The 22,170-nt window shown below is 54.6% G+C and overlaps 1 protein-coding gene across 4 annotated transcripts in view; it reads left to right on the top strand.

Annotated features, from left to right (window-relative positions):
• The window catches only part of MED26 (mediator complex subunit 26), a 55,061-nt gene extending 32,891 nt beyond the window's left edge, over positions 1-22,170 (top strand). For 2 of the 4 annotated variants that reach the window (XM_024237598.3, XM_024237600.3), the window contains exons 2-3: positions 17,109-17,183; positions 17,843-22,170. In XM_024237598.3, the coding sequence (XP_024093366.1) occupies positions 17,109-17,183; positions 17,843-19,498 (1,731 nt within the window). In that variant the 3' untranslated portion in view covers positions 19,499-22,170. Of the gene's footprint in view, positions 1-10,271; positions 10,378-13,204; positions 13,579-17,108; positions 17,184-17,842 lie in introns of those variants that run through there. The other 2 variants (XM_054539880.2, XM_063719344.1) reach the window with 2 other exon arrangements.

The raw sequence follows: 22,170 nt of genomic DNA, 5'->3' as shown, positions 1-22,170 counted from the left end.
AGGTGTCCATTTGTGCAATGACAATGTTCATCTCACCTCCTGAGGCTGCTGGGGTTCAAGACAGCGCACATCTGACAACAGCAGTGGCTCAGTAGATGCTCTCAGAGGAGAGGAAGACCACAGGGGCAGGGCGAGACCTCCGATATGGAGGGCAAGAGCACGGGCACAATCAAGTCACCAGGTCCCTTCTGGCTTTCCTCGGTGTGCTTGGTCAGCACAGCATTAGGCCCAATGTGGTCAGAGTGTCTAGACAGTCACAGAGCTGGAAAGAGGTGCGCACGTGTCACAAGTTGGGTTTGAGGAGGGCTGGGGTCAACCATCTCAGGGCTTTGAAACTGGGGTTCAACGTAGAGGCACCTACCGGAGGTGACTCCTGGACTGCAGGCTTTCCTACATGGGGGGTGCTGCCACTGCTCCTGGAGCGTGAATCCTCAGTGAGGGAGGAAGGATCTGGGGTTGGGGCCTGAGGAGCCCCAAGTGGAGGAAGTTGAGACTGTAGAGGGGCCACCGGCAGGAGCAGAGTTCAGGAGGAAGGAGCAGCCCTGGATTCGAGGAACTGCTCTGAGAGGTGAGGCTGAGGCAGGCTGATGGGTCCCTGGCTTTGGTGACAGGTTCCCTGGGCAGAGCCGTTTTGGTGTGGTGACAGGTAGGGTCCAGAGCCAGCACTTTTTAATGCTGCCGTAGGGTGTAGTAAAAACATGCGTTCCTGCCCTTAATTGCACTGTTGCATTTTCTGTGGCTGTGGTTGACTGTCAGCACTTGTGTGGTGAAGATGAAGGTGGGGGAAACCAGATTTTTTTTTTTTAAGTTAAAAAAGGTTTAAAATATTGAAGAGGTGCTATTAGCAAATGAAGAAAGCTCTGGTTTTTCCCCTCTCTTCATCTTCACCATGGTGAAAAATGAACCTTCTCCATGTCCAGTGGTCTGCCACCTCTCCAGTCCACTTCAGTGCCTCTCCTAGAATCCAGCTCAGACCCCACCTTGCCTTGGACATGTCATGACAAGGGAGCACGAGTCTCGCTGCAGGGTGTCCTCTGGCATTTAGCCCAGGCCAAATCATGGCCTCTCAGGTTGGTTTCGCTGCTCCTTCCCCACTTGTGAGATGTGCGTGGTTCAGGTCCACAGCAGGAAGTACTGGTGAGATCCGCTCCACCCCACTTGGGGCTTGACTAGGGCCACTGCTTTGTGGCTGGGCTTTCCCCAGAGCCACCAGGGGCTGCCTAGCCCTTAGTGGGAAAGGAAGGAAGTGGTTGATTTGGCTCTCGGCGGCAAGTGGCTTCAGGAGCCCTGGTGGCCCTTGAGTGTGCCCTCACTGTAACCAGCAGATAACACAGGCTTCTACCAGCAAGCTTCCACTCTCCCTGCCTTGCCACACTGTGCCGCCACTGTATGGATAATCCTGTCACTGAGTTACCACAGTGGATTGTTATGTTTAATTTCCACATTGCTTTCATTCGTGGCTTTGCAAAAATCTCACGTGGCTTCCCTTCTCCCTCCTTATATAACAATTTGGAATAGCTTTAGGATTGCCAAGAAGGTAAACTGGAGAAAATTTTTGTGGTCATAGTAACTTCCAGGACCTCTGCATTGAAAACGAAGGCTCTCTCAAAACACGTTGAGCCTTGCTGAGCAAACATGTTTGCCTGAGAGAGAGTAGCAGAGCCAGTGCCACCATTGACCACAGCTTTGGAGGGACAAGAGAGGTGGCCTTCTGTCTAGCAGCATCTCCAGGACCCACTCAGAGATGGCACCCTTGACCTGGACTTTGATGAAGCTTTGTGAGGACCACCAAGAGTCACTGTGTTCTCATGATCCTCTGGGATGGCCAGTGCAGGTGACAGCTGACAACGGGACGAAGCGTGTTTGCTCTCTAGGTGTTGACTTGCCACAGAGGGAGACCCCTGAGATGTTTGTGATATTGGAGTAAACATGGTGGCCAGCAACTGTGGATGAGGGACTTCATCCACCCATCATTTGGCATGTATCAAGTCCCTGCTAGTTGCCAGGCACTGTTCTAGGCACTTAGGAGGCAACAGTGAACAAAACCAAGGTCCCTGCACCTGAGGAGCAGACCTGCAGGTGGAGGCTGGACCAGATGTGAGAAAGCGGGTGTGTTGCAGGCAGTGAGGGCTAAAGAAAGTCTGAGCAGATGTGTGGGCAGGTGGGAGGAAGAGCTCTGTGAGCCAGATGACCAGGGGAGGAGCTCCCTCATCCCTCCCTGCTTCTCCCTTGCTGGAAAGGGCTTGCTTTCCAGACCTAGTGAATGGTGAGGTGGTGATTTGGCCCTGTCCCCTGCACAGCCTAGGGCAGAGGATGCCGATGAAATATGCAGTGACTTTGGATAGGCACCTCAGCATCAGGTTGTTGGGTCTATGAGATGTCACTGAGGGCCGTAGGAGGATTTCTTCTTTTCTTCTTGCAGGCCGTGGGCCGGTGGCCCTCCTGGGGACCAGGTGCTGGTGTCTGGATTGGTGGGCATCAGTTGCCTGCATGGCCCACCTACAGAGTCAGCGCCAGCCAAGCAAGGCAGAATTCGGCCAGTCCTGTGGGAGGTTCGGCTGTGAGTTGGGGGTGGTGGTGCAACTTGTTATTTTCGTTGACTGGTGTTTTTAAAACAGAGGGTTGAGTGATGCCACCTTTGGAACAGTTGCATTCCAGGGCAGTGGTTTGTAAGGCAGTTGATTGGAACCAAGACAGCCATCATCTGCCCTTAGAAAATGTCCCCAGTTGCAATAACTGGTCATCGGTCGAGCCCGCAGAAGCTACTCAGGTCCTTATTGGAGCTGAAGTGGAATTATCTTAGAAACACAGGCTTTGGGGTTTAGAAGAAGGGGGTGTCGTTTTGGCCAGGAGCTCTGGGAGCCAAGTGGATGAAGGTGGGGACACGACACTGGTTATGAAGTTGGTGACAGGCTCCACATGTCATGCCTAGGCGAGCGGGTGAGACCTGCTGCTGCTGAACTTCTATTTGGAAGGGACATGTGTGGCCTGATTTGCTAACATCCTCTGGGAGCTCCCCAGCCTCTGCCAGATGCTATTGTCCCTGACAGTGGCCATTGCTGGTTGGTGGCGGTACATCCCCCACCAGCCTGGATATTTCCTGTCCTTTCATCCTGTTGTGGTTTGTCTGGACCCTGTCACACCACCATCGGGAGAGGCTTTGTCTGAGATTGGCATGGGACAGGACAGGGCCCCACAGCTGTGCCTGGTGGGCTCTGTGGGGTCGTGGTATGGACTCTGCAGTCCCCTCCTGCAGATGGAACTTGGGCACATCACACCCCCTCAGGGTTTACAGTCGTCAGAGGGATTGGATGAGGTCACACCTAGGAGGGGCTCTGGAAAGCAGGGTGCAGGTGGTGCCAGGAGTGTTACCAGGGAGCCTCTGATTGGCTGGCCACAGAAGGTAGGGGTCAGGGCTGCAGCTGGGCACGTGGTGCCAAGCAGAGCCCACAGCCTTGGGTGCCTCTGCCCATCATCCCTGTGGGGCTGGGCCTCCTTGAGGGCTTGTTGGAATGCAACTTCTGATGCAGGAGGTCTAGGGGGGATGGGGATGGGGATTGTGCGTTTTGAAGCAGCTCCCCAGTGATGCCCGTGCTGTTGACCCCTAGGCCACACTTGAATAGGAAGGATCTAGATCAGCTCTCTAGTGGGGAAAGTCAGGATTTCAGACAGATTCCTCACTCTAGGAGCTTAATTCCCATAGGAGAAAACCACGCGGAGTTAGGAGGGAAAAGACTCTGTCAGACACACTGTGGCTGCTTTCAGGTCAAGAGGATGGATCCAGCATCATTGCTTGCACCGTGTTTTGGGGAGAGCAGACTGTCGTTTGCCCAAGACTTTGCAGATGTCTGCAGCCGCTGGCCTTTTCTCGAGTGTAGGAAGTTGGTTCCTTCACCTGGGTCTCCAGTGAAGTATGACCAAACCCTATAGGTAGGCATACAAGGGTGTGTGTGTTTAAGTTCAGCCTTGGGAAGTGGCTTGGTGGCTGTTTGGCATTTTATTTCACAGCTCCTAGGACACTGTGACCCAGCTTCAGCTACAGCTTTTTTCCATAGCTACAATTAGGATGCCTAATCAGTGCAGTGCACAAGTGTTTGTGGGTGCATACGGAGTGTCCCAGAAGGAAAAAGCAGGTGCCTACTGATGCCTGCAGGAGTCTGGTCTGAGATGGGGAGTGCATTGTGTGCATTCTCAAGTGTATCTTTCAGTCCTTACAGTCCCTCTGAGATCCTAGGCGTGACAGTCATTGTCCTACTGAGGAGAGAAGGAGCCTCCCCAAAGGGCCCACTCTCCATCCCCAGGGAGGACAAACCCAGGTGGCGTCTGGTTCCCCTCTCTCTAACAAAGAAGCAGTCCTTCTCTCTGCCTGCCATCCCTCCTACTTTTCCTAGGACCTGTTGCATCTGTCTGCCTCCATGGGTGGTTTTTTTTAATAGCTTTATTTATGTATTTATTTATTATTTATTTATTTATTTTATTTTATTTTGAGAAAGTCTCGCTCTGTGGCCCAGGCTGGAGTGCAGTGGTGCAATCTCAGCTCACTGCAACCTCCACGTCCCGGGTTCAAGTGATTCTTATGCGTCAGCCTCCCAAGTAGCTGGGATTACAGGTGCCTGCCACCACGCCTGGCTAATTTTTTTGTGTTTTTAGTAGAGACAGGGTTTCGCCATGTTGCCCAGGCTGGTCTCAAACTCCTGGCCTCAGGTGACCCACCTGCCTCCGCCTCCCAAAGTGCTGGGATTATAGGCGTGAGCCGCTGCGCCTGACATTAATAGTTTTATTGAGGTATAATTGACATACAATAAACTGTACATATCAGAAGTATACAATTTGATAAATTTTAACTTGTAAGTACATCAGTAACACTATCACCACAATCAAGGTAGCAAAGAAAAGGAGTTGAAATTAAAGCAAGGGAGGCAGATAACATTTGAAAATGTGTGTAATTGACCATATTACAAGGCCAGAAGTGAAAAGCCTTATAATCATCCCAGTACATGCAGGAAAAGCATGTGACAAAATCGGACGTCTATTCCTGATAAAACCTTTCAGCAAACTAGGAGTAGAAGAGGAATTTCTTCACTGTCCTTTTCCGCTGTATAGATGTGCAGATTTGCCTCATCCTAAAGTGTCCTGTGTCACAGTGGAGCAGGGAGGCAGGTGTGTGCTGGCTGCATGGGGTAGCAGGTTAGGTTAGTAACGAATCTGTGGCCAGCTGGCACCCTGGCTTCTTGGATGGGAAAGTGGCTTAATACCTGTTGGTGGTGGGGGGGGGGCGTATCTGTGCTCTCAGGGGAGACCATCGTGTGGCAAGACCCCAGTGCCCTGCAGGGTGCTGGCACCATGCCCAGTGGGTGCTGCCTGCCTGCCTCTTTCCAGTAGCGTTAGTGCTCGCTTCTTCCTGGGGACATTCATCTGCTGAGTACTCCTGCCGGGGAAGCTTCAGAGTGCCCTTGTCCTCCCCAGCCCCGTCCAGGGCAGAAGAGTGCAGACACGTTTCTCAGTGAGCAGTGAAGTGCAGTGCACATTGCATCACTGTGTGTTGTAGAGGTGGCCAGGGCTTGTGTTGAAGCTGTTTTCAGACCTTGTTCTGTGGGGCTCTCAGAGGGTCTGGGCCGTGGGGAACGAGGGGCTGCTTTGCCAACACCTCCCCCTCCTCCACAACCCTGACAGCTTCACCATCTGTTTCTGTAGGATGAGGTGGCCTCTAAGATCATGGAATTCACACACAGTAGGTTATTTTTAACAACCTTTATAAATATAGTCTAGAAAATATACGTCTGGAAAAGTGTACAAGTCCCAAGTTTTACAGCTGAATGAACGTTTATGAACACCCCTGAGAACCCAGTCCACCCAGATCAAGGAACAGAGCCTTTCCCCTGAAGCCATCTTCAATGTCCTCTCCTAGTCACTCTCTGCCTGCCACTACCCTGACTGCTGTCACCATCTAGAAGTCTTGCCTGCTTTTGACCTTTTAATCCAGGACAAAAAAAAAAAAAAATGTGTTTTTTTGTGTTTGGCTCTTTGACTCGACATTGTTTTGAGATTTGTCTTTGAGGTTATGTGTAGCAGCAGTTTGTTCATCCGACATTGAATGGACAGACCGTGATTTATTTATTTGGTGTTCTGTTGGTGGCCGCGTGGGCTGTTTTCAGTTGGGGTTGTTCTGAATACAGCTGCTCTGAGTGCATTTCTGTTGGTGCTGCCTGGAGTGGAATTGCTGGATCATAGCGTTAGTGTCCATCCTTAAATGGTGGTTACCATGGGATCCACAGAATCACCAGACTCTTCTTTGGGTGACAGTGTCCTTGGTTCTCTCCACGGTGGCCCTTGTTGCAAGAATGCCCAATGAGAAGGCCCCTGTGCCCACTCCTGTCCCTCCAGCTCCACACAGAGCCCAGGAGCTGTGGGGGAAGGGGTGGCCCTGGACCTGAGCCAAGTGTAGTCCTCCCCTGGGGTTTCCTGGCAGCCTGGGTGAGAGCCTCAGTGGTGGCATTTTATCTGTTGCTTCTGTTCTTGACCTTGGCTGTCTCTTGTCTACTCCTCCAGGTCAGTACGCAGGGATCCTAATGCCCCCTCCCAGCATCCAGCGGGCCCGGAGTTTGGTAGAGCACCTGTATGCAGTCGGTGCTCAGAGAGCATTTGATGACTTGTCTCGGGGAACTCTAGAAGGTCGCTAGTTCTCAGGATCTTACAGCAGCCCAATAGGACAGGCAGGCGGGGGGCTGCTCTCCTTCGGCTTCCTCTCTCAATGGGCCTCTGAGGCTGCCTCCAGGCACTGTGCTGGGCACTGCCCTGCCTGAATGGATCTTACAGACCACAGAGCAACCCAGCAGAAAGTGCAGTGTGCGGGTACTCATGGCGTGGCCCCTGGGGGCGTGGTCTCCAGCACACCATTCGTGCTCTACAGACACCATCTTGTGGTTTTCTCATGCTCTCAGAGGAGGAACTGGGCTCCAGTCAGTGATAGGTCTTGCTTGCGTCAGCGCTGGAGGCCAGGTGCAGTCCCCTGCTACAGCTATGCACGGCTCCACCATCAGGTCCTTGTCTGCCCAGCCTCAGCTAGGATCTTCCAGGCAGCGGCACAGGGTGTGCTGTTGTGTGCATCTCTGTGCTTGGCAGTCTCTTGAAGGTTGTTCCCTGTTGATTCCTGAAAAGCTGCCTCGTTCTTATTTGGGCTCTGTCTTTGGCTGAGCATATATGGGCCGAGCACTGTGTGTGTGCTTCCCCCGAGGATGTTGGGTCATTTCCAGTCTTCTGCAGCTGGCATTCTTATCGGCTGCTCCTAGAAGAGAGAGGCTGGGAGAAGCCCCCACCCAGCGTGCTATCACCAGGACTCCGCTTGGCTTCCCACTGCTCCAGTTCTATCCGCGTAGCAATGAGTCAATTTACAGATGGGCTTTGAGAGCTCTTGTGCCTTCACAAAGGGCCAAATGGCAGTAAGAATTGTAAGTTCTGCAGACCTGAAGCAGAGGTCAGGAGAGTCTAGGTTGGTAGTTTGGTTGGGAAGAGCTGCTGAAACAGAAAGTGGGAGGGAAGGACGCTGTGGGGGCAGTGGCTGTGAAGAGCAGCGCTGCCTGCCTCTTGGCTTCATCTGCAAGTTTCTCTCGCTGCAGAGGTTAGGCATGCCTACTGATGGAGCTCCTACTTCTGCCCCAAGCCCGGGGCTTCCTCTTTCTGAGTTGCTCATGGGGTTCAGTCAGGGCTCCGTGTGCTGCCTGTGCTCAGGTGGCATTTCCCATCCCGTGGGCCGAGTTGTAGCGTGCAATTGCATACTTGCCCAAGCATTACAGGAGCTGTGGCTGCAGGACAGGGAGGGCCACATGGACATGACAGGCCACTCAGGTGGCCGGCTGCTCCTGGGAGTAGCAGGAGGGCCCCAGCAGGAAGTGCTTTTCAAGTGGTAAGCTTGGTGGCTGTGGCTGAGACACGCACCCTCCCGTCATTGTTCCTCCCAGTGTCATTCTTCTTCTGAGAAGCTGTGAACTTGAGGCATTGCCCCTGGGGTTTGAGGCTCCCATGAGGTCCCCTCAGAGGAAGGTGCCTTCACTGGGCAGAGCCTGGTGGACCTGCACCAGCCCCATGAGGCTGAGCGGAGAGTGCAGGGTGGCGCCCGCCCGAGGGTGAGCACAGCAGCACCCCTCAGGGCTGCGCTTTCCAGAGCTGAGAGGGAGGGCAGAGCTGAGAGGGAGGGCAGAGCTGAGAGGGAGGGCAGAGCTGGGGTCTTGGGGTGGAGGTGGGGTGGGGATGCAGGTGCCGCCTCTTGTACTGACTTGCACCAGAGGCAGTTTGGCTCCCACCTGCCTGGGAACACGTGCGGAGTTTGTCAGAAGCAGGAAGACTTGGTGTGGCAGGAACCAAATCACAGACACACACTCTCCCAGCAAAGCCCTGTTTGATTCACCCGTGTGTCCTCAGCAGACACGACTGTGTGTTGGGGGTTGGGGGGTGGGCGAGGTGACTCAGCCGTGGACGGCATTAGAATGCTTAGCACATTGAAGGCAGACTGTCTGTTTCTGGGTGCCATCTGTGGCGTGTTTGGGTTTGGAAGGACAGCTTGCTTGCTGATGAACACTTCCACAGTCTTTTGAGCTAAGTAGTTTTTGTAAATTACTGTCTAGACCATTCTGCATTTAAAAAAAAAAAAAACCCGACAACTTCCCCATTGTTGGTTTTTAAAGTGAACCGGTTTTTACAGGTGCTTTGCCACTGAGGCCTCAGCAGGGGCTGTTTTGAGCCCAAGGAGCAGGTTATGTGGGCTGTGGGGCACGGGTACGGGCCCACAGGCTGCCAGGGCAGTGCCGCCCACCGTCCAGGGTGGTCAGGAAGGCTGGCCGGACACTGAGGTGGGGGAGTGCAGAACTGCAGTCTGTGCTCCATGTGCACTGTTTCCAGGGCCAGCCCTGTGGGGAGTGGGCTCCAGTGCCATCTGAAGCCCTGCTGTGGTGGCCCGTGCATGCCTGGGTCACCCTGGTCCTGCCTCTCAGGCATCCTGGGGACAAGGCATAGACAGCACGGAGACCGTGGAGGTGGCCTTGTGTGGGTTCAAGGAACTGTTTGTAACCTGTGCATTTCACTGCAGGAGCATGTCAGGAGAGTCTTTACAGAGTGCCAACATCACCACAGGCTGGTGGTACCTGGTACCCTTCACCCCACCTACTCAAAGCACCAGATGGGCCCTGTGTGTTTGGTAGCCATGTCAGGCTAGTGGAAGGCCAGGCCTCACCATCTTCTAGCTGTGTGGTCTACCGGGGACCTCCATTACCTTCCTGGCCCTCAGTTACCTTATCTGTAGAGTGCGCTCGTGAGGATGATGTGAAAGAACTTGGCCCAAGGGCAACCCACCAGTGATGGTCCTGTGCGAGTTGTGCCCCGTTGGGCTTGCCCAGGCTTGGCACCCTTGGGTCTATTGGTTGGTCCCCTTTGCCACCACAGCTGCATTCCCAAGAGGCTGGGGATCTCAGGTGGGGTGGGAACAGTCCAGATGTGGAGAAAATGGAGAGGCAAGCCAAGGGGCTGCTGGGACTCAAAACTCAGTCTCAGTTCCTTATTTCAGACCAGGGCTGGAAATCCCCAGCAGTTACTCAGGGCCTGGGGGTTTTACCTACACACCCCTGTAATAAAGCGAGGAAGAGGCTGGCCAGTAGTGGGTCCACTCCACTGAGCAGGCCCCAGCTTTGCACTCAGACCCAGTGATCCTCTTCACAGAAGAAAAACTTGGACACATGCCGTGGCCCAATTAAAATATTTGCCGACAGGAGTTTGGTTTGAAAGGTGATTCCACGCACCCTGTCGTAGGTAGGTTTTCAGAAGAGTCTAGTCTTCTGGACTCTGGAGGGGTCAGAGGTGTCACTGGGTTTCACAGGGCCACAGAGGAGTGCTGCTGGCTGGCCTTTGGGGGAAACCTGGAAAGAAAGTTCTGAGTGGCTATGTCCTGTGGCTCAACTGTGCCCAGAGCCATAGGATGTGGATCGCAGATGGGAGGGAGGCGGTGCTGACTGGGGCTGGGCAGGTCCTGGAGTGATGGCTGTCCCTTCCCTGGGTTACTGCTGGCTCATTGTTATGTTTCTCCCCTTCTGGGAGAGAGTGACCTAGCCCCCGCCCCTTCTTGCCAAGTCGTCCCTCCTGGTCTGGGCCACTTGAGGGCCTGTCCTCTCTGTGTTGGTGGCTGTCCTGGGCTCCTTCCTGGTACAGGTCAGGCCTCTCCCTGCAGGAAGGAACTGTTGACCTAGCGTGTGACCCTGGTTCGGGCTCTCTGTGGTTTCCTTTAGGAGAGAGGCGTGAGGACACCTGAGATACGGACCGAGATGGACAGCTGGCACGGGTACTCAGAGCTCCCCTCTCCAGCCCCAGGGGTGTCTGCTGTTTCTGCACCAGGTCTGTTAAGCAGCAGCCCAGTCCCAGGGTAGGGGAGCTTGGTGAGGGGCTCCTGGGGTCTCACCAGATAGATGGTGTTGTGCAGTTCGAATCAGTTAGGAGGCTTGAGACTTGAGACAGGCTCGCGTGGAGGGAGGTGGCATCCTACCCAGCCCTCGGCCCTTGCTGCCCCACTCAGGGGCCAGATGGTGGACAGTAAAGCCACTATGAGGAGTTGGAAACAGCTATTTGCTCACTTCCCCTTTAGATGGCTGCCAGTCCTTCTAGATCAGTGAACTCTCAACAAATGCTAGGAAATAGATGTATTTTCTCATCTTTATTTGTGACAAATTTCAAGCATAAAAGTAGAGAAAGGTAGCCTTCCTGCTTCAGTAGATAGCTGCTTACAGCCATGTGACTTTGTTTCACCCGTCCCCCTCCTGTCACTCACCCTAGGGGATGATTCTGTAGCAAATTCCAGATTGTATTATTTCTTCAGGAAAAGTGTCACTGAAAGACGAGGATGCGTGGTGGGTCTTTAATAGCTCACACGGAGTGTGGTGTGCTGTGAAGTTGCACACAGGGTTCCCCACTGCTCCCAGGGTGTGGGAGAATGAGGTGTCTCACGCAGCTCCAGGCGCCTGACCCAGGCTGCTTCTGAGGGGTGCCGGCCCCTCCCTCAGGCTGTCTCTGTGCGTGTCCAGCCCCGCCTCCTTCCTCACATTTCCTGTGAGCTGAACAGCACATGTCACCAGTTAGGCTGGCTGGAATTGTGGCTTAGCACAGGCTATGGGGCTCTCCGGGGACAAAGGTGCCAGCCTTTCCGGAAGCCTTTCTTTTTTTTGGTTTTTTGTGTTTTTTTGGGGGGGGGGGGTGTTTGGGTTTTGGTTTTTGTTTGTTTGTTTGTTTTTGTTTTTTTGAGACGGAGTCTTGCTCTGTCGCCGAGGCTGGAGTGCAGTGGCGTGATCTCAGCTCATTGCAACCTCCGCCTCCCAGGTTTCAGCGATTCTGCTGCCTCAGCCTCCCGAGTAGCTGGGATTACAGGCGCACACCACCATACCCGTGGAAGCCTTTCTAAGTTCTCATGTGGAAGGATGACCACAAAAGAGCCCTGGGACAGCCAGACCTCCTGTGGTCTTGGGTGAGAAGGTGTCCCCTCCATGCCCCCATGCGTGTGTTCCTGGGGCATCCGTGAAGTGTGGGGCACCTGTGTGCTGAGGGTTGTGCTGGTGGCCCCGGTTCAGCCTCTGCCTGGATGCAAACTGTTCTTCCTCAATATCTATGCTAGCTCTGATGCCTATGACCTGAGACCAGGCCTCCCCGTTTGGTTTTTCTGAGATTCCAGAAGGACGAGATTAACGTTCACATTCCTGTTGGCCCATGTGTACCTGATCATGCCTCATGGATTTCCGTTCTAAGACCTGAAAGTGTTCGGTGTGACAATGGAGTCAGTTCCATCAACATTCATGTCCCAGGCAGCTGGGCTGGACCTGCATGTATACCTGTGCCACACCTGGTCCCACCTGCTAACTTCCTGCCCTGCCTGCCTTTGGAGCAGGCACCTCAGGGAGGTCCCACCTGCTTCCAGAGTGCTCCTTGCTGCATTTCCCCCTGCCCTTCTCCTAGTAGCTGCATGGAGGTTCTGCTGTCGACACCCCCCACCCCCACCCAACACCCTTGCCCTTCACAGGCACTTCCCGCAGCAATGAAGAGGCCAAACTGAAGCAAATTAAGTGGGCAGGGGCAGTCAGTGTTGGTAGAAAGGGGAGGCAACGCCTGTCTTCGTTGATGGTTAAGGAAGTTCAGACCCATCTGCATCTATTGAGGGGTCCCTAGTGGAGAAGTGAGAGGCTGCAGTTCCTGATGGGATTCCTGCCCCTTTGGGAAAGCCATTTGGCAGGTGTTTTGAGAGGTTTTTTGGACTGGGAACAAATCCCAAGGGAGAATCCAAAGGAGGAGGGGGCCTCAGATGTGCCAGGCTATTCCTGACAGCAAGAGGCTGCAATTGGCCATCGGGCCACAGACGTGGCCCTGGCAAGCCCCAAGAGCTGCCCTAAAGCCATCCTTTGAGGCCATCGCCTGGAGCGGCTCCCCATGTGGAGTCAAACTGTGTCTGTGCTGAGATTAGGATCTAGTGTACTTCCCCAGATAGACGGACAGGTGCCCAAGGGCATCCCAGAAACAGGGCAAGGGCAGGTGGTCTGTGGGGGCAGTGGCTAAGGGGGACAGAAGACAGGTTGTGAAGGAGCCACCTTGGGTCTTTTTCCTCCCGGTGTCCTTACCCCTGGCCCCTCCCCTGCCGCAGGGCTTTGGTGCTGTCTGGCCAGCTCCCTGCCCATCCTTCTCCAGCTCTTTTCTGCTTTCCAGTGTGGAAGTCAGTCTCCAGCTCAGGTGGACACAGCTCCTTCTGCCACATCCTTTTTTGACCTCCCTGGGAGGCCACCTTAGGTGCTGCCCTCCCCCTGTGGCCTGCCTCCCTGCCCTGAGGGTTCATGCTGGACTTTGCAGGCCTGGAGTCAGATCGGGAGCCTCCCCTCGGGCACATACGAGTCCTGGCGTCTCTGTCACTCACAGAGGGCCACCTCCGTGAGAGTGGGAGACCTGCCGCTCCTGGGTGGGGGGTGAGTTGGTTGTTAAGGCAGGGTCCCCAGGGCCAGGGTCAGAAGCCAGCTGCTATTTTGCTCCTATGGGACCAGCACCAATTGGGTGCTAAGTGTTCTTTGGGACAGACTGTGGCAATCTATAAAGAGGCTCTGTGGAGCCTTCTGGCTCAGTGTGCCTGGGGTCGGGGCCAAGCCCTTTGCAGGGATTCCTCACTGCATTGCTCAGTGTCTGCCTCCTGGGCCTGGGAGGCCTGTGTCTGGAATGTCCAGGTGGTGCTCCCCACACAGTGCTCAGACTGCTTGACATCAAGGCCCCAGAGGTCGCAGGCAGGGCAGTCTCACCTTGCCCCCATCCTTAGCTCTGCTGACATCACTGACTGCCTTCTGCTGGCTCCAGGGAGTGGCCGCACTGGACACTCACCCTCTCTCTGTGTCTTACACAACACACATTTATCATCTCAGGCTCTAGGGCTCAGAAGTCAGCTCCAGTCTCACCGGGCTGGGATCCAGGAAGCAGCGAGCTGCGCTCCTCTCTGGAGGATCTGTTTTCTGCCCCTTCAGGTGTTGGCAGAGTTCATCTGTTTACGGCGTAGGACTGTGGGTTTCTAGCACCTTACAGGTACAGCAGACGGGCTCCTCTACTCCTCGGGTGAGCAGCTTACACGGTGGGGACAGAAAGGGGACTGCCAAGGCTGTAGCATTTCCCTTGGGGCTCCTAGAGGCTGAAGGCCTCTCTGCACACGCTTAAGCGTGGCTCATAAGGCAGGGGAGGGGCCAAAGGTAAGGATACCCAGTCGCAGGGCCCTCACACCTTCGCCTGGTGTCCCCAGCTCCCACACAGCTTCCAGGAGACTCTTGGGACTGGCTGTTAGTTCAGCGGTGATTTCTGGGGCACCAGCTCAGTGCCAGACCCTGGGGTTGCCCAGGTGTTCTGTGTCCTCCCTCCTGTCTGGCAGCAGGATGGTGTCTACCCAAGGACAAGGACACTTTGTGCCACCAGGCTAGCTGGACCTGGGCAGTGTTCTGCTCTGCAAGGACTGCTGCTTCAGGAGTATGTGGGGAACCAGGGCTCCAAATATACCAGGGTGAGGTCAGCAGGGTGGAGGTGAAGCCATGTGGCAAGCCCAGGGACTGAGTCGGTGCTGGAGTGCCTGGGGCAGGGAATGGTTGGCCTTGCTGTCTGTCTGGGACTGGCCTCCTCATGGCACAGTCTTCCCCTGCACTGATCCCTGCCCATTGCACGAGGAGTGCGGACAGGACTGCATCTCCCCTCATATCACCCATCCACCCCCACCATGACACAGCTCGAAGCAGGGTTTTCAGGGTCATTTGGAGCCCTGAATGAGAATATTGCAAGGCAAGGCCGTTGTTGCCAAGAAGCAAATGGGCCCATTGGCAGGGCAGCTTTGTGGGAGTTCTGCGGGGACTGCTGTCATGGCTCTGCAACTTTACACCCAGAGGAGACAACACGGGAAGGGAGGGAGTGGCAATGGCTGCCTCCCGCTGGAAGTGGGGCAGAAGAGTAGAAAAGCCAATCCATGAGGCCAGCAGAATTAACAGCCCTCAAGGACGTCCACATTCTAGTCCTGGAGCCTGGGCACATGGTACCGTACATGACAGATGTGACTAAGGGAACAGCCTGGAGATGGGGAGGTGATCCAAGATCATCTGGGCGGGCCCTGCCTAGTCAGGGAGTCCTTAGAGATGGCACCTATCCTGGCTGGGTCAGAGAGATGCCGGGTGAGGACTCAGCCTGTAGCTGGCTTTGAGCATAAGGGGAGGGGGTGTGAGCTGGATGCGGTGCCCTCCAGAAGCTGGGAATGGCTTCGGATGACAACCATGGGCCTCATTCCTGCGGTGTAAAGAGCTGAACTCTGGGCCGGGTGCAGTGGTTCACGCTTGTAATCCCAGCACTTTGGGAGGCCGAGGAGGGTGGATCACCTGAGGTCAGGAGTTCAAGACCAGCCTTCAACATGGTGAAACCCCATCCCTACTAAAAAAAATACAAAAATTAGCTGGGCGTGGTGGCGGGCACCTATAATCTCAGCTACTCGGGAGGCTGAGGCAGGAGAATTACTTGAACCCGGGAGACGGAGGTTGCAGTGAGTTGAGATCACGCCATTGCACTCCAGCCTGGGCGACAAGAGTGAAACTTCATCTCAAAAAAAAAAAAAAACAAAAAACAAAATAAGAGCTGAACTCTGCTAACACCTGAAGGAGCAGGAAATGGATCCTCTAGAGAGGATCCCAGCCCAGTGAGACTCAGACCTGATTTCTGAGCCCTAGAGCCTAAGATGATAAATGTGTGCTGTGTAAGATGCTAAGTTTACAATCATGTGTTACGGAAACTCATGCCACGCAGTCTTGGCAAGGATGTGGCCTGGTGGGAATGGAATGGAGCAGCCTCCCTGGGGGTGAGGTGACCACACTGCATGGATGTGGAGCCCCGGCTCCTCCGTGGCTGTCTGTGCACTAGTCCAAAGTCAGGTCTGCCACCGCCGTCGGTTGCAGCCTTATTTTGTAATGGCGAATGGAAAGTGCCTAAGTGTCCCACAACATTCAAGTCGGGCCTTCCCCACTCCGGAAGGGATGGTGAGCCAAATGAGGGGCTCTGTTTGAGGCTGGACATTGCTGATGTTAAGTCAGAAAAGGCAAAAACCACCATCAGTTTGGTTTTGAAATATGTGATAAGTGTAGATGTATACGCCTATATACACAAGGGATATTTTTGGAAAAAATGCAAGGAAATGCTACAGTGGCTGGGTCAGAGATGCCCATTTCCTTGTGTGCCCTTTTATGCTGTTTTAATTTGTATCATGTGACCGCTTAACTCCTTTATCATGTTGGGGTTGGGGGGGAGTTGTGTAATCTACTCACTGTGGTTTCCTCAGGGCCCCTGGGCTCCCACCCGCCAGCCAGCCCACCAGAAACCTGTAGCTGCTGGAGGTGGCGGTTGAGCGGTAGGAATTCTTGTTGTAACAATTAAGGGAGTTAGTAATGTGTGGGAAGTGCTTAGATCAAGGTGTGGCTCCTAGCAAGATCCTAAAAGGGAGGGATTACTTGGTCATGGGATGTGTTCATGCTTCACTCTGCCAGACAAAGCCCAGCAGTCCACAAAGTCAGCTGTATCCCCAGAAGTACCTAGTGTTGTCAGTGGGGCCACATGTATCATGTATCCGTTAGTGGGTTCAGTTTGAGTCTTCCTGGTTATTGATAAAGCTGAGAAGCTGAGCATCAGCACTGACATTTCATTGCCCTGTGCCTGTTCCTGTCTTGTGGCCAGTCTGTGCCGGGCTCCTGGTCAGCTGTACTGCTGTACAGGCATTCTCTGTGTGTTCCAGATACAGCTCCTTGGGGCCTGTGGCCTATGCCTTCTCCCACTTTGTGACTTTCTGCTCTCTTTATGGTGTCTTTGGATTCAGATTGACTGGTTTATTATTATTATTATTATTTTTACATGGAGTCTTGCTCTGTCACCCAGGCTGGAGTGCAGTGGTGTGGTCTCAGCTCACTACAACCTCCGCCTCCCAGGTTCAAGTGGTTCTCGTGCCTCAGCCTCCCGAGTAGCTGGAACTACAGGCGCGTGCCAGCACACCGAACTAATTTTTGTATTTTTAATAGAGATGGGGTTTCACTATGTTGGCCAGGCTGGTCTCAAACTCCTGACCTTGTGATGCGCCCTCGTTGGCCTCCTAAAGTGCTGGGATTACAGGCGTCAGCCACCTCACCCAGCCTGTGTATTGATCTTTTAAGCTTTGTGGATTTTATTCGATGAATTCTTCAGTGCCTCTTCTCCTGCTCCCATGAGAAGGCAGAGTAGAGGTCATCTTAAGTATCAGGAGCAGCTCTTGTTTCACAGGCATCCTGGGTTTCAGCAGGTGGGTGGGTATGTACCACATACACTGGAGGGCTTGGGGCAGCCCGCACACCACACACTGGAGGAGGTCAGATGGCGGGTGAGGATGAGCACTGAGTGCCAGGGTGGCCCAGGGAGCAGGTAGGAGACCACATGGAGTGGGGGCTTCAGTGCTGCCAGCTCCTCTTGCTCTGGGGTTGGGGAGAGACTGGAGCAGCCTGGGGCAGGGTGTTGTAGCCTCCCAGTGGAGAAGGACAGGGACCTGACAAATGGCTTTTTCTTTATTTCCACAGATCCGGAACATGGTGGCGGTGCTGGAAGTCATCTCCAGCCTGGAGAAATACCCCATTACCAAAGAGGCACTTGAGGTGAGTATCCCAGACCCCAGCATTTGGGAGGGCAGAACGGGGGGCAGGGGATGCTACCAGCCAGGTCCTTCCCCAGCTTCTGGGAGCGTCAGTGTCTTTGCTTCGGAGGACCAGGAGAGGCGGTGTGCCCTCACAGCTTGTGCCTCGCGATCTTGCTCTCCCATGGGCACTGCAGAGACCAAGTGGTGTTAATCCCATCCTACATGCCCAGCACAATTCGTGGGCACGTGGGGACATGGGGACATCAGGAGAGGTGTGCTTGGGGGAGGCTCCAGTGAGAGGCACCATCCCCAACCCTCCACTTGAAGCCGACCCTCTGTGCTGTCGCCTTGGCCATGGCACCCTCTCACCCAGGAAGCCTCTCTGGCAGTGTCCTTACAGTGGCCTTGATGGTCCATAGCCCCCTGGCACCAGGAGCCTGGTGACAGCACTGCTGAGAAGCCACCTGGGACCCTGCAGGTCTGGGAACTAGGTTTGAGAATTTATATTGTCACAAAGGACCGGAAATCCCCAGAAGTTTTGTGTCAGGGAAGCTGGCAGTTTAGGGCTCCTTGGGAACCGGGTCATTTCATTGTCAGGGCCACTTCCCACCATTTCTGGCTCAGCTCATGGAGAAGTCCCTGTCCCGAAAGTTTGTCATCATCTCTCTCTGGTTGTAGGAAACACGACTTGGGAAGCTTATCAACGACGTCCGCAAGAAAACCAAGAACGAGGAGCTCGCCAAGCGGGCCAAGAAGCTGCTGCGGAGCTGGCAGAAGCTTATCGAGCCGGCACACCAGCATGAGGCGGCGCTGCGGGGGCTGGCGGGGGCCACCGGCTCTGCCAACGGGGGCGCACACAACTGCCGGCCGGAGGTGGGGGCGGCTGGCCCGCCCAGGAGCATCCATGACCTGAAGAGCCGCAATGACCTCCAGAGGCTGCCCGGGCAACGGCTGGACAGGCTGGGCAGCCGCAAGCGCCGGGGTGACCAGCGTGACCTCGGCCACCCAGGGCCACCACCCAAGGTCTCCAAAGCTAGCCACGACCCCCTGGTCCCCAACTCATCCCCCCTCCCCACCAACGGGATCAGTGGGAGTCCAGAGAGCTTCACCGGCTCCCTGGATGGCAGTGGGCCTGCAGGCCCAGAGGGCGGCCGCCTGGAGCGTGGCGAGAATGACAAGCACAGTGGCAAGATCCCCGTCAATGCCGTGCGGCCGCACACCAGCTCCCCGGGCCTGGGCAAGCCCCCTGGACCCTGCTTGCAGCCAAAGGCTTCGGTGCTGCAGCAGCTGGACAGGGTGGACGAGACTCCGGGGCCTCCCCATCCCAAGGGACCCCCTCGCTGCTCTTTCAGTCCTCGGAACTCACGGCATGAGGGCTCCTTTGCCCGGCAGCAGAGCTTGTATGCACCCAAGGGCTCTGTGCCCAGCCCCTCACCGCGGCCCCAGGCACTCGATGCCACACAGGTGCCATCACCGCTTCCACTGGCACAGCCATCCACACCCCCTGTGCGGCGGCTCGAGCTGCTGCCCAGTGCGGAAAGCCCAGTACGCTGGCTTGAGCAGCCTGAGAGCCACCAGCGGTTGGCGGGGCCGGGCTGCAAGGTAGGGCTGTCCCCCACCGAGCCCCTCCTGTCCCGGGCAGGCTTTTCCCCAGACTCCTCCAAGGCGGACAGTGACGCTGCCTCCTCAGGGGGCTCGGACAGTAAAAAGAAGAAGAGGTACCGGCCTCGAGACTACACAGTTAACTTGGACGGGCAGGTGGCCGAGGCAGGCGTCAAGCCTGTCCGGTTAAAAGAGCGGAAGCTCACCTTTGACCCCATGACGAGACAGATCAAACCTCTGACCCAGAAAGAGCCAGTGCGGGCAGACAGCCCTGTGCACATGGAGCAGCAGTCCAGGACAGAGCTGGACAAGCAGGAGGCCAAGGCCAGCCTCCAGAGCCCCTTCGAACAGACGAACTGGAAGGAGCTGTCACGCAACGAGATCATCCAGTCCTACCTGAGCCGGCAGAGTAGCCTGCTCTCATCATCGGGCGCGCAGACCCCGGGTGCTCACCACTTCATGTCTGAGTACCTGAAGCAGGAGGAGAGCACCCGGCAAGGGGCCAGGCAGCTGCACGTGCTGGTGCCTCAAAGCCCGCCCACGGACCTCCCCGGTCTGACCCGGGAGGTCACACAGGACGATCTCGACAGAATCCAGGCCAGCCAGTGGCCGGGGGTGAACGGGTGTCAGGACACACAGGGTAACTGGTATGACTGGACGCAGTGCATATCGCTCGATCCGCACGGCGACGACGGGCGCCTGAACATTCTGCCTTATGTCTGCTTGGACTGACCGGCCTGTCAGCCACCAAGTGCATTCCCATCTTGCAGAAGCCGGGTGGGCGGGCAGGCAGGTGGGCAGGTGGCCGGGGCCCAGCTGCCTCCTGCGCTGGGAACTCGGGGAGTCCGGCCCGGGCGGGAGGGAGGGGGCGGGAGTCACGCGGTCTCTCTGCGCTCTTCCCTCAAAACTCCTTTTGTGAAATGCTGCTACCAGTTTACTAACAAAATTGCGAAGGAAGGACCGCGTGGAAGGAAGGACGGCAAAGTGAGTTCAGAACTCTATAGCAAACCAGCTATAAAAAGCGTTGGTCCCTCACCCCCGAAGGGTACTGGAAAGTATCCGCACCCTGAAAGCTGGGGCCTCAGTTGCAGGCAGGCACAGAAAACCTGTGGGAGAGGTTACCTTTAACACAGCAACAGAAGCACGCATCTCATCTCTCTTGCATTTTCTGTTCTTTAATTTGGCCCTGAGTGTCTGAGACAGTGGGCCATGCCACTGCCTCTGTTTGCTCCCTACCCAGCCACTGTCAGGCCAGTGTTGTCCATCACGTGCCAGAAGCTTCTCAGCTGTGGTGAGCCACTGGCATTGGGCAGGCGGGCCAGCTGGCCAGCCAGTGTGACCCACACTCCATGGACAGCCACCCGTTTATATCTGGTTTCAGTTATAACTCAGTTTTTAAAGAAATGCTACAAAAATTTAAGTTTTCTCATGTTTATTTTAACAATTCCTCTTCCATCAGACCACCAGACAAAAAAACCTTTCCTTTCTTCCTCCCTTTCCTTTTTTCCCTTCCTGTACACATCTAGAAAACTTCACCTTTCTAGAGTCCCCCAAAAACAACACAAAAGTTACTGTGGGTGCTACTGGTTTTACGCTGTACTGTGGGGCGAGGGGGAAGACCTGTCTGTACGCTGGAAACACTCATAACCATTCCTTTAGATTCGTTTGCCTTATGGTTATTTGTCATAAACGCGATTTGCAAAAACAAGGAGCCTTAGTGAATGTACAGTACCTAGACTTCTGTGTTCTCAGGACGCAGAAGGGAGCAACTTTGCTATTTGGTCCAGTAAGTGGACACCTTGTGATATAAATGTGGAAATAAAAAAAAAAAAAAAAAACATTTGCACAAACCAGTTTGAGAATCTTTTCTCATTTGGACCTTCACAACCAAATCAGCCCTTTCCTGGATTGTGGATGAGCCAGGAAGACCCAGACCCCAACAGCTGCAATGCAGGGAGACAGGGCAGGGCACAGCCTTGAAGTCCACCTGTTAGCCTGTTGCTGCATTTGGGAGGACCTCCACATTTTATTCATTCAGGGCCACGTTAAGGAATGTTATCTTGTCTCACCCAGACTTTACCTGGCCTAGAGAGCAGCCCTCTGTAGGAGGCTCCATAGCACAGGTCTCAGTGACTACCCCCACCTCAACAAAATACCTAGTTCTTACAAGGTATGGCCCAGAGGCTTAGAGCTGTGTGTGTGTCTGAAAGGCCACCCCATGGCCCTGGCCCCCGGCTGACTTACTAGCTGGTTGGTGCTGACTCCAAAAAAATTTTTCTCCCTTGACTATAAAGTGATCATCTTTTAGTTCCCCCTCGTCCCTGAAACTGTAGACTAAGACTTTGGTTTTCTAGTTTTTCACTTTGGAATAGGTCATCTTATCCATATCTGCTTAATTTCACACATGAAGAAACAGCTATACCTTAAGACATGCAGTCTCACAGGGCAAACCAAGGGTTCCTTCCAGCCTGTAAGGCTACAGTCAGTCCAGAGCCAGTTTCAGAGCTAGCAGGGATTCCTGGCAAAAGCTTGGTGCAGAACACACTCCCCTCCCCAACAAAAGGCCATGGGCAAAGTGGCTCTGAGGGCAGGATGAGGTTGAACCCAGGCCTGCCACCCACCAGCTGTGTGGCTCTGAGCTCATCTCTTCATTCCTGGTCACATGTCCCAATTTTGGGGGGTGAAAATACCCCAGAGTTGTGAGAACTAAAACACAAAGCATGTCAGTGTGTCAGTGGAAGTATCTGACACTCAGCTGTGCTGTAGGGTGCCTATAGTTATGCTTTCTTAAGTTCACTGTGCCTGTGTTTAACAGCTCTGCTGATACGTGGTGTCCCAAGGATGTGACTTTACTCTGATACACAGAGGGTACAGCTGGAGGATATTAGGGTGCAGAGCTTGGCCTCCTATCAGCATCTCTAGAGTTTTGGAACAGGCTGCAGCTCCCCCCTACCCCTGCCTGTGTCCATGTATCCAGGAGGGCCTAGGGCCTTTTAGAATGCAAGGATAAGCTAAGATACCTTCCAATATTTGGGGAGCCAAGTTGGGTTGCTGCTTTCTACTTTTCTTTGAGACTGGGTCTCGCTCTGTCACCCAGGCTGGAGTGCAGTGGTGCCATCATAGCTCACTGGAACCTTGACCTGGGCTCAAGCCGATCCTCCCACCTCAGCCTCCCTAGTAGTGGGGACCACAGGCGTGCGCCACCATGCCTGGCTAATTTTTGTATTTTTTGCAAAGATGAGGTTTTGCCATGTTGTCCATGCCATGATCTCCAACTCCTGAGCTCAAGCAATCCGCCCACCTTGGCCTCCCAAAGTGCTGGGATTCCAAGTTTGACTCACTGCAGCCAGCCGGTTGCTGCTTTCTAATTTGACAAGTAAAAACACTGTAACGGAATTTTAACA

Source organism: Pongo abelii, chromosome 20 (assembly GCF_028885655.2).
Source record: "Pongo abelii isolate AG06213 chromosome 20, NHGRI_mPonAbe1-v2.0_pri, whole genome shotgun sequence".
Lineage (NCBI taxonomy): Eukaryota > Metazoa > Chordata > Mammalia > Primates > Hominidae > Pongo > Pongo abelii.
This window is presented reverse-complemented; position numbering and strand designations above follow the sequence as displayed.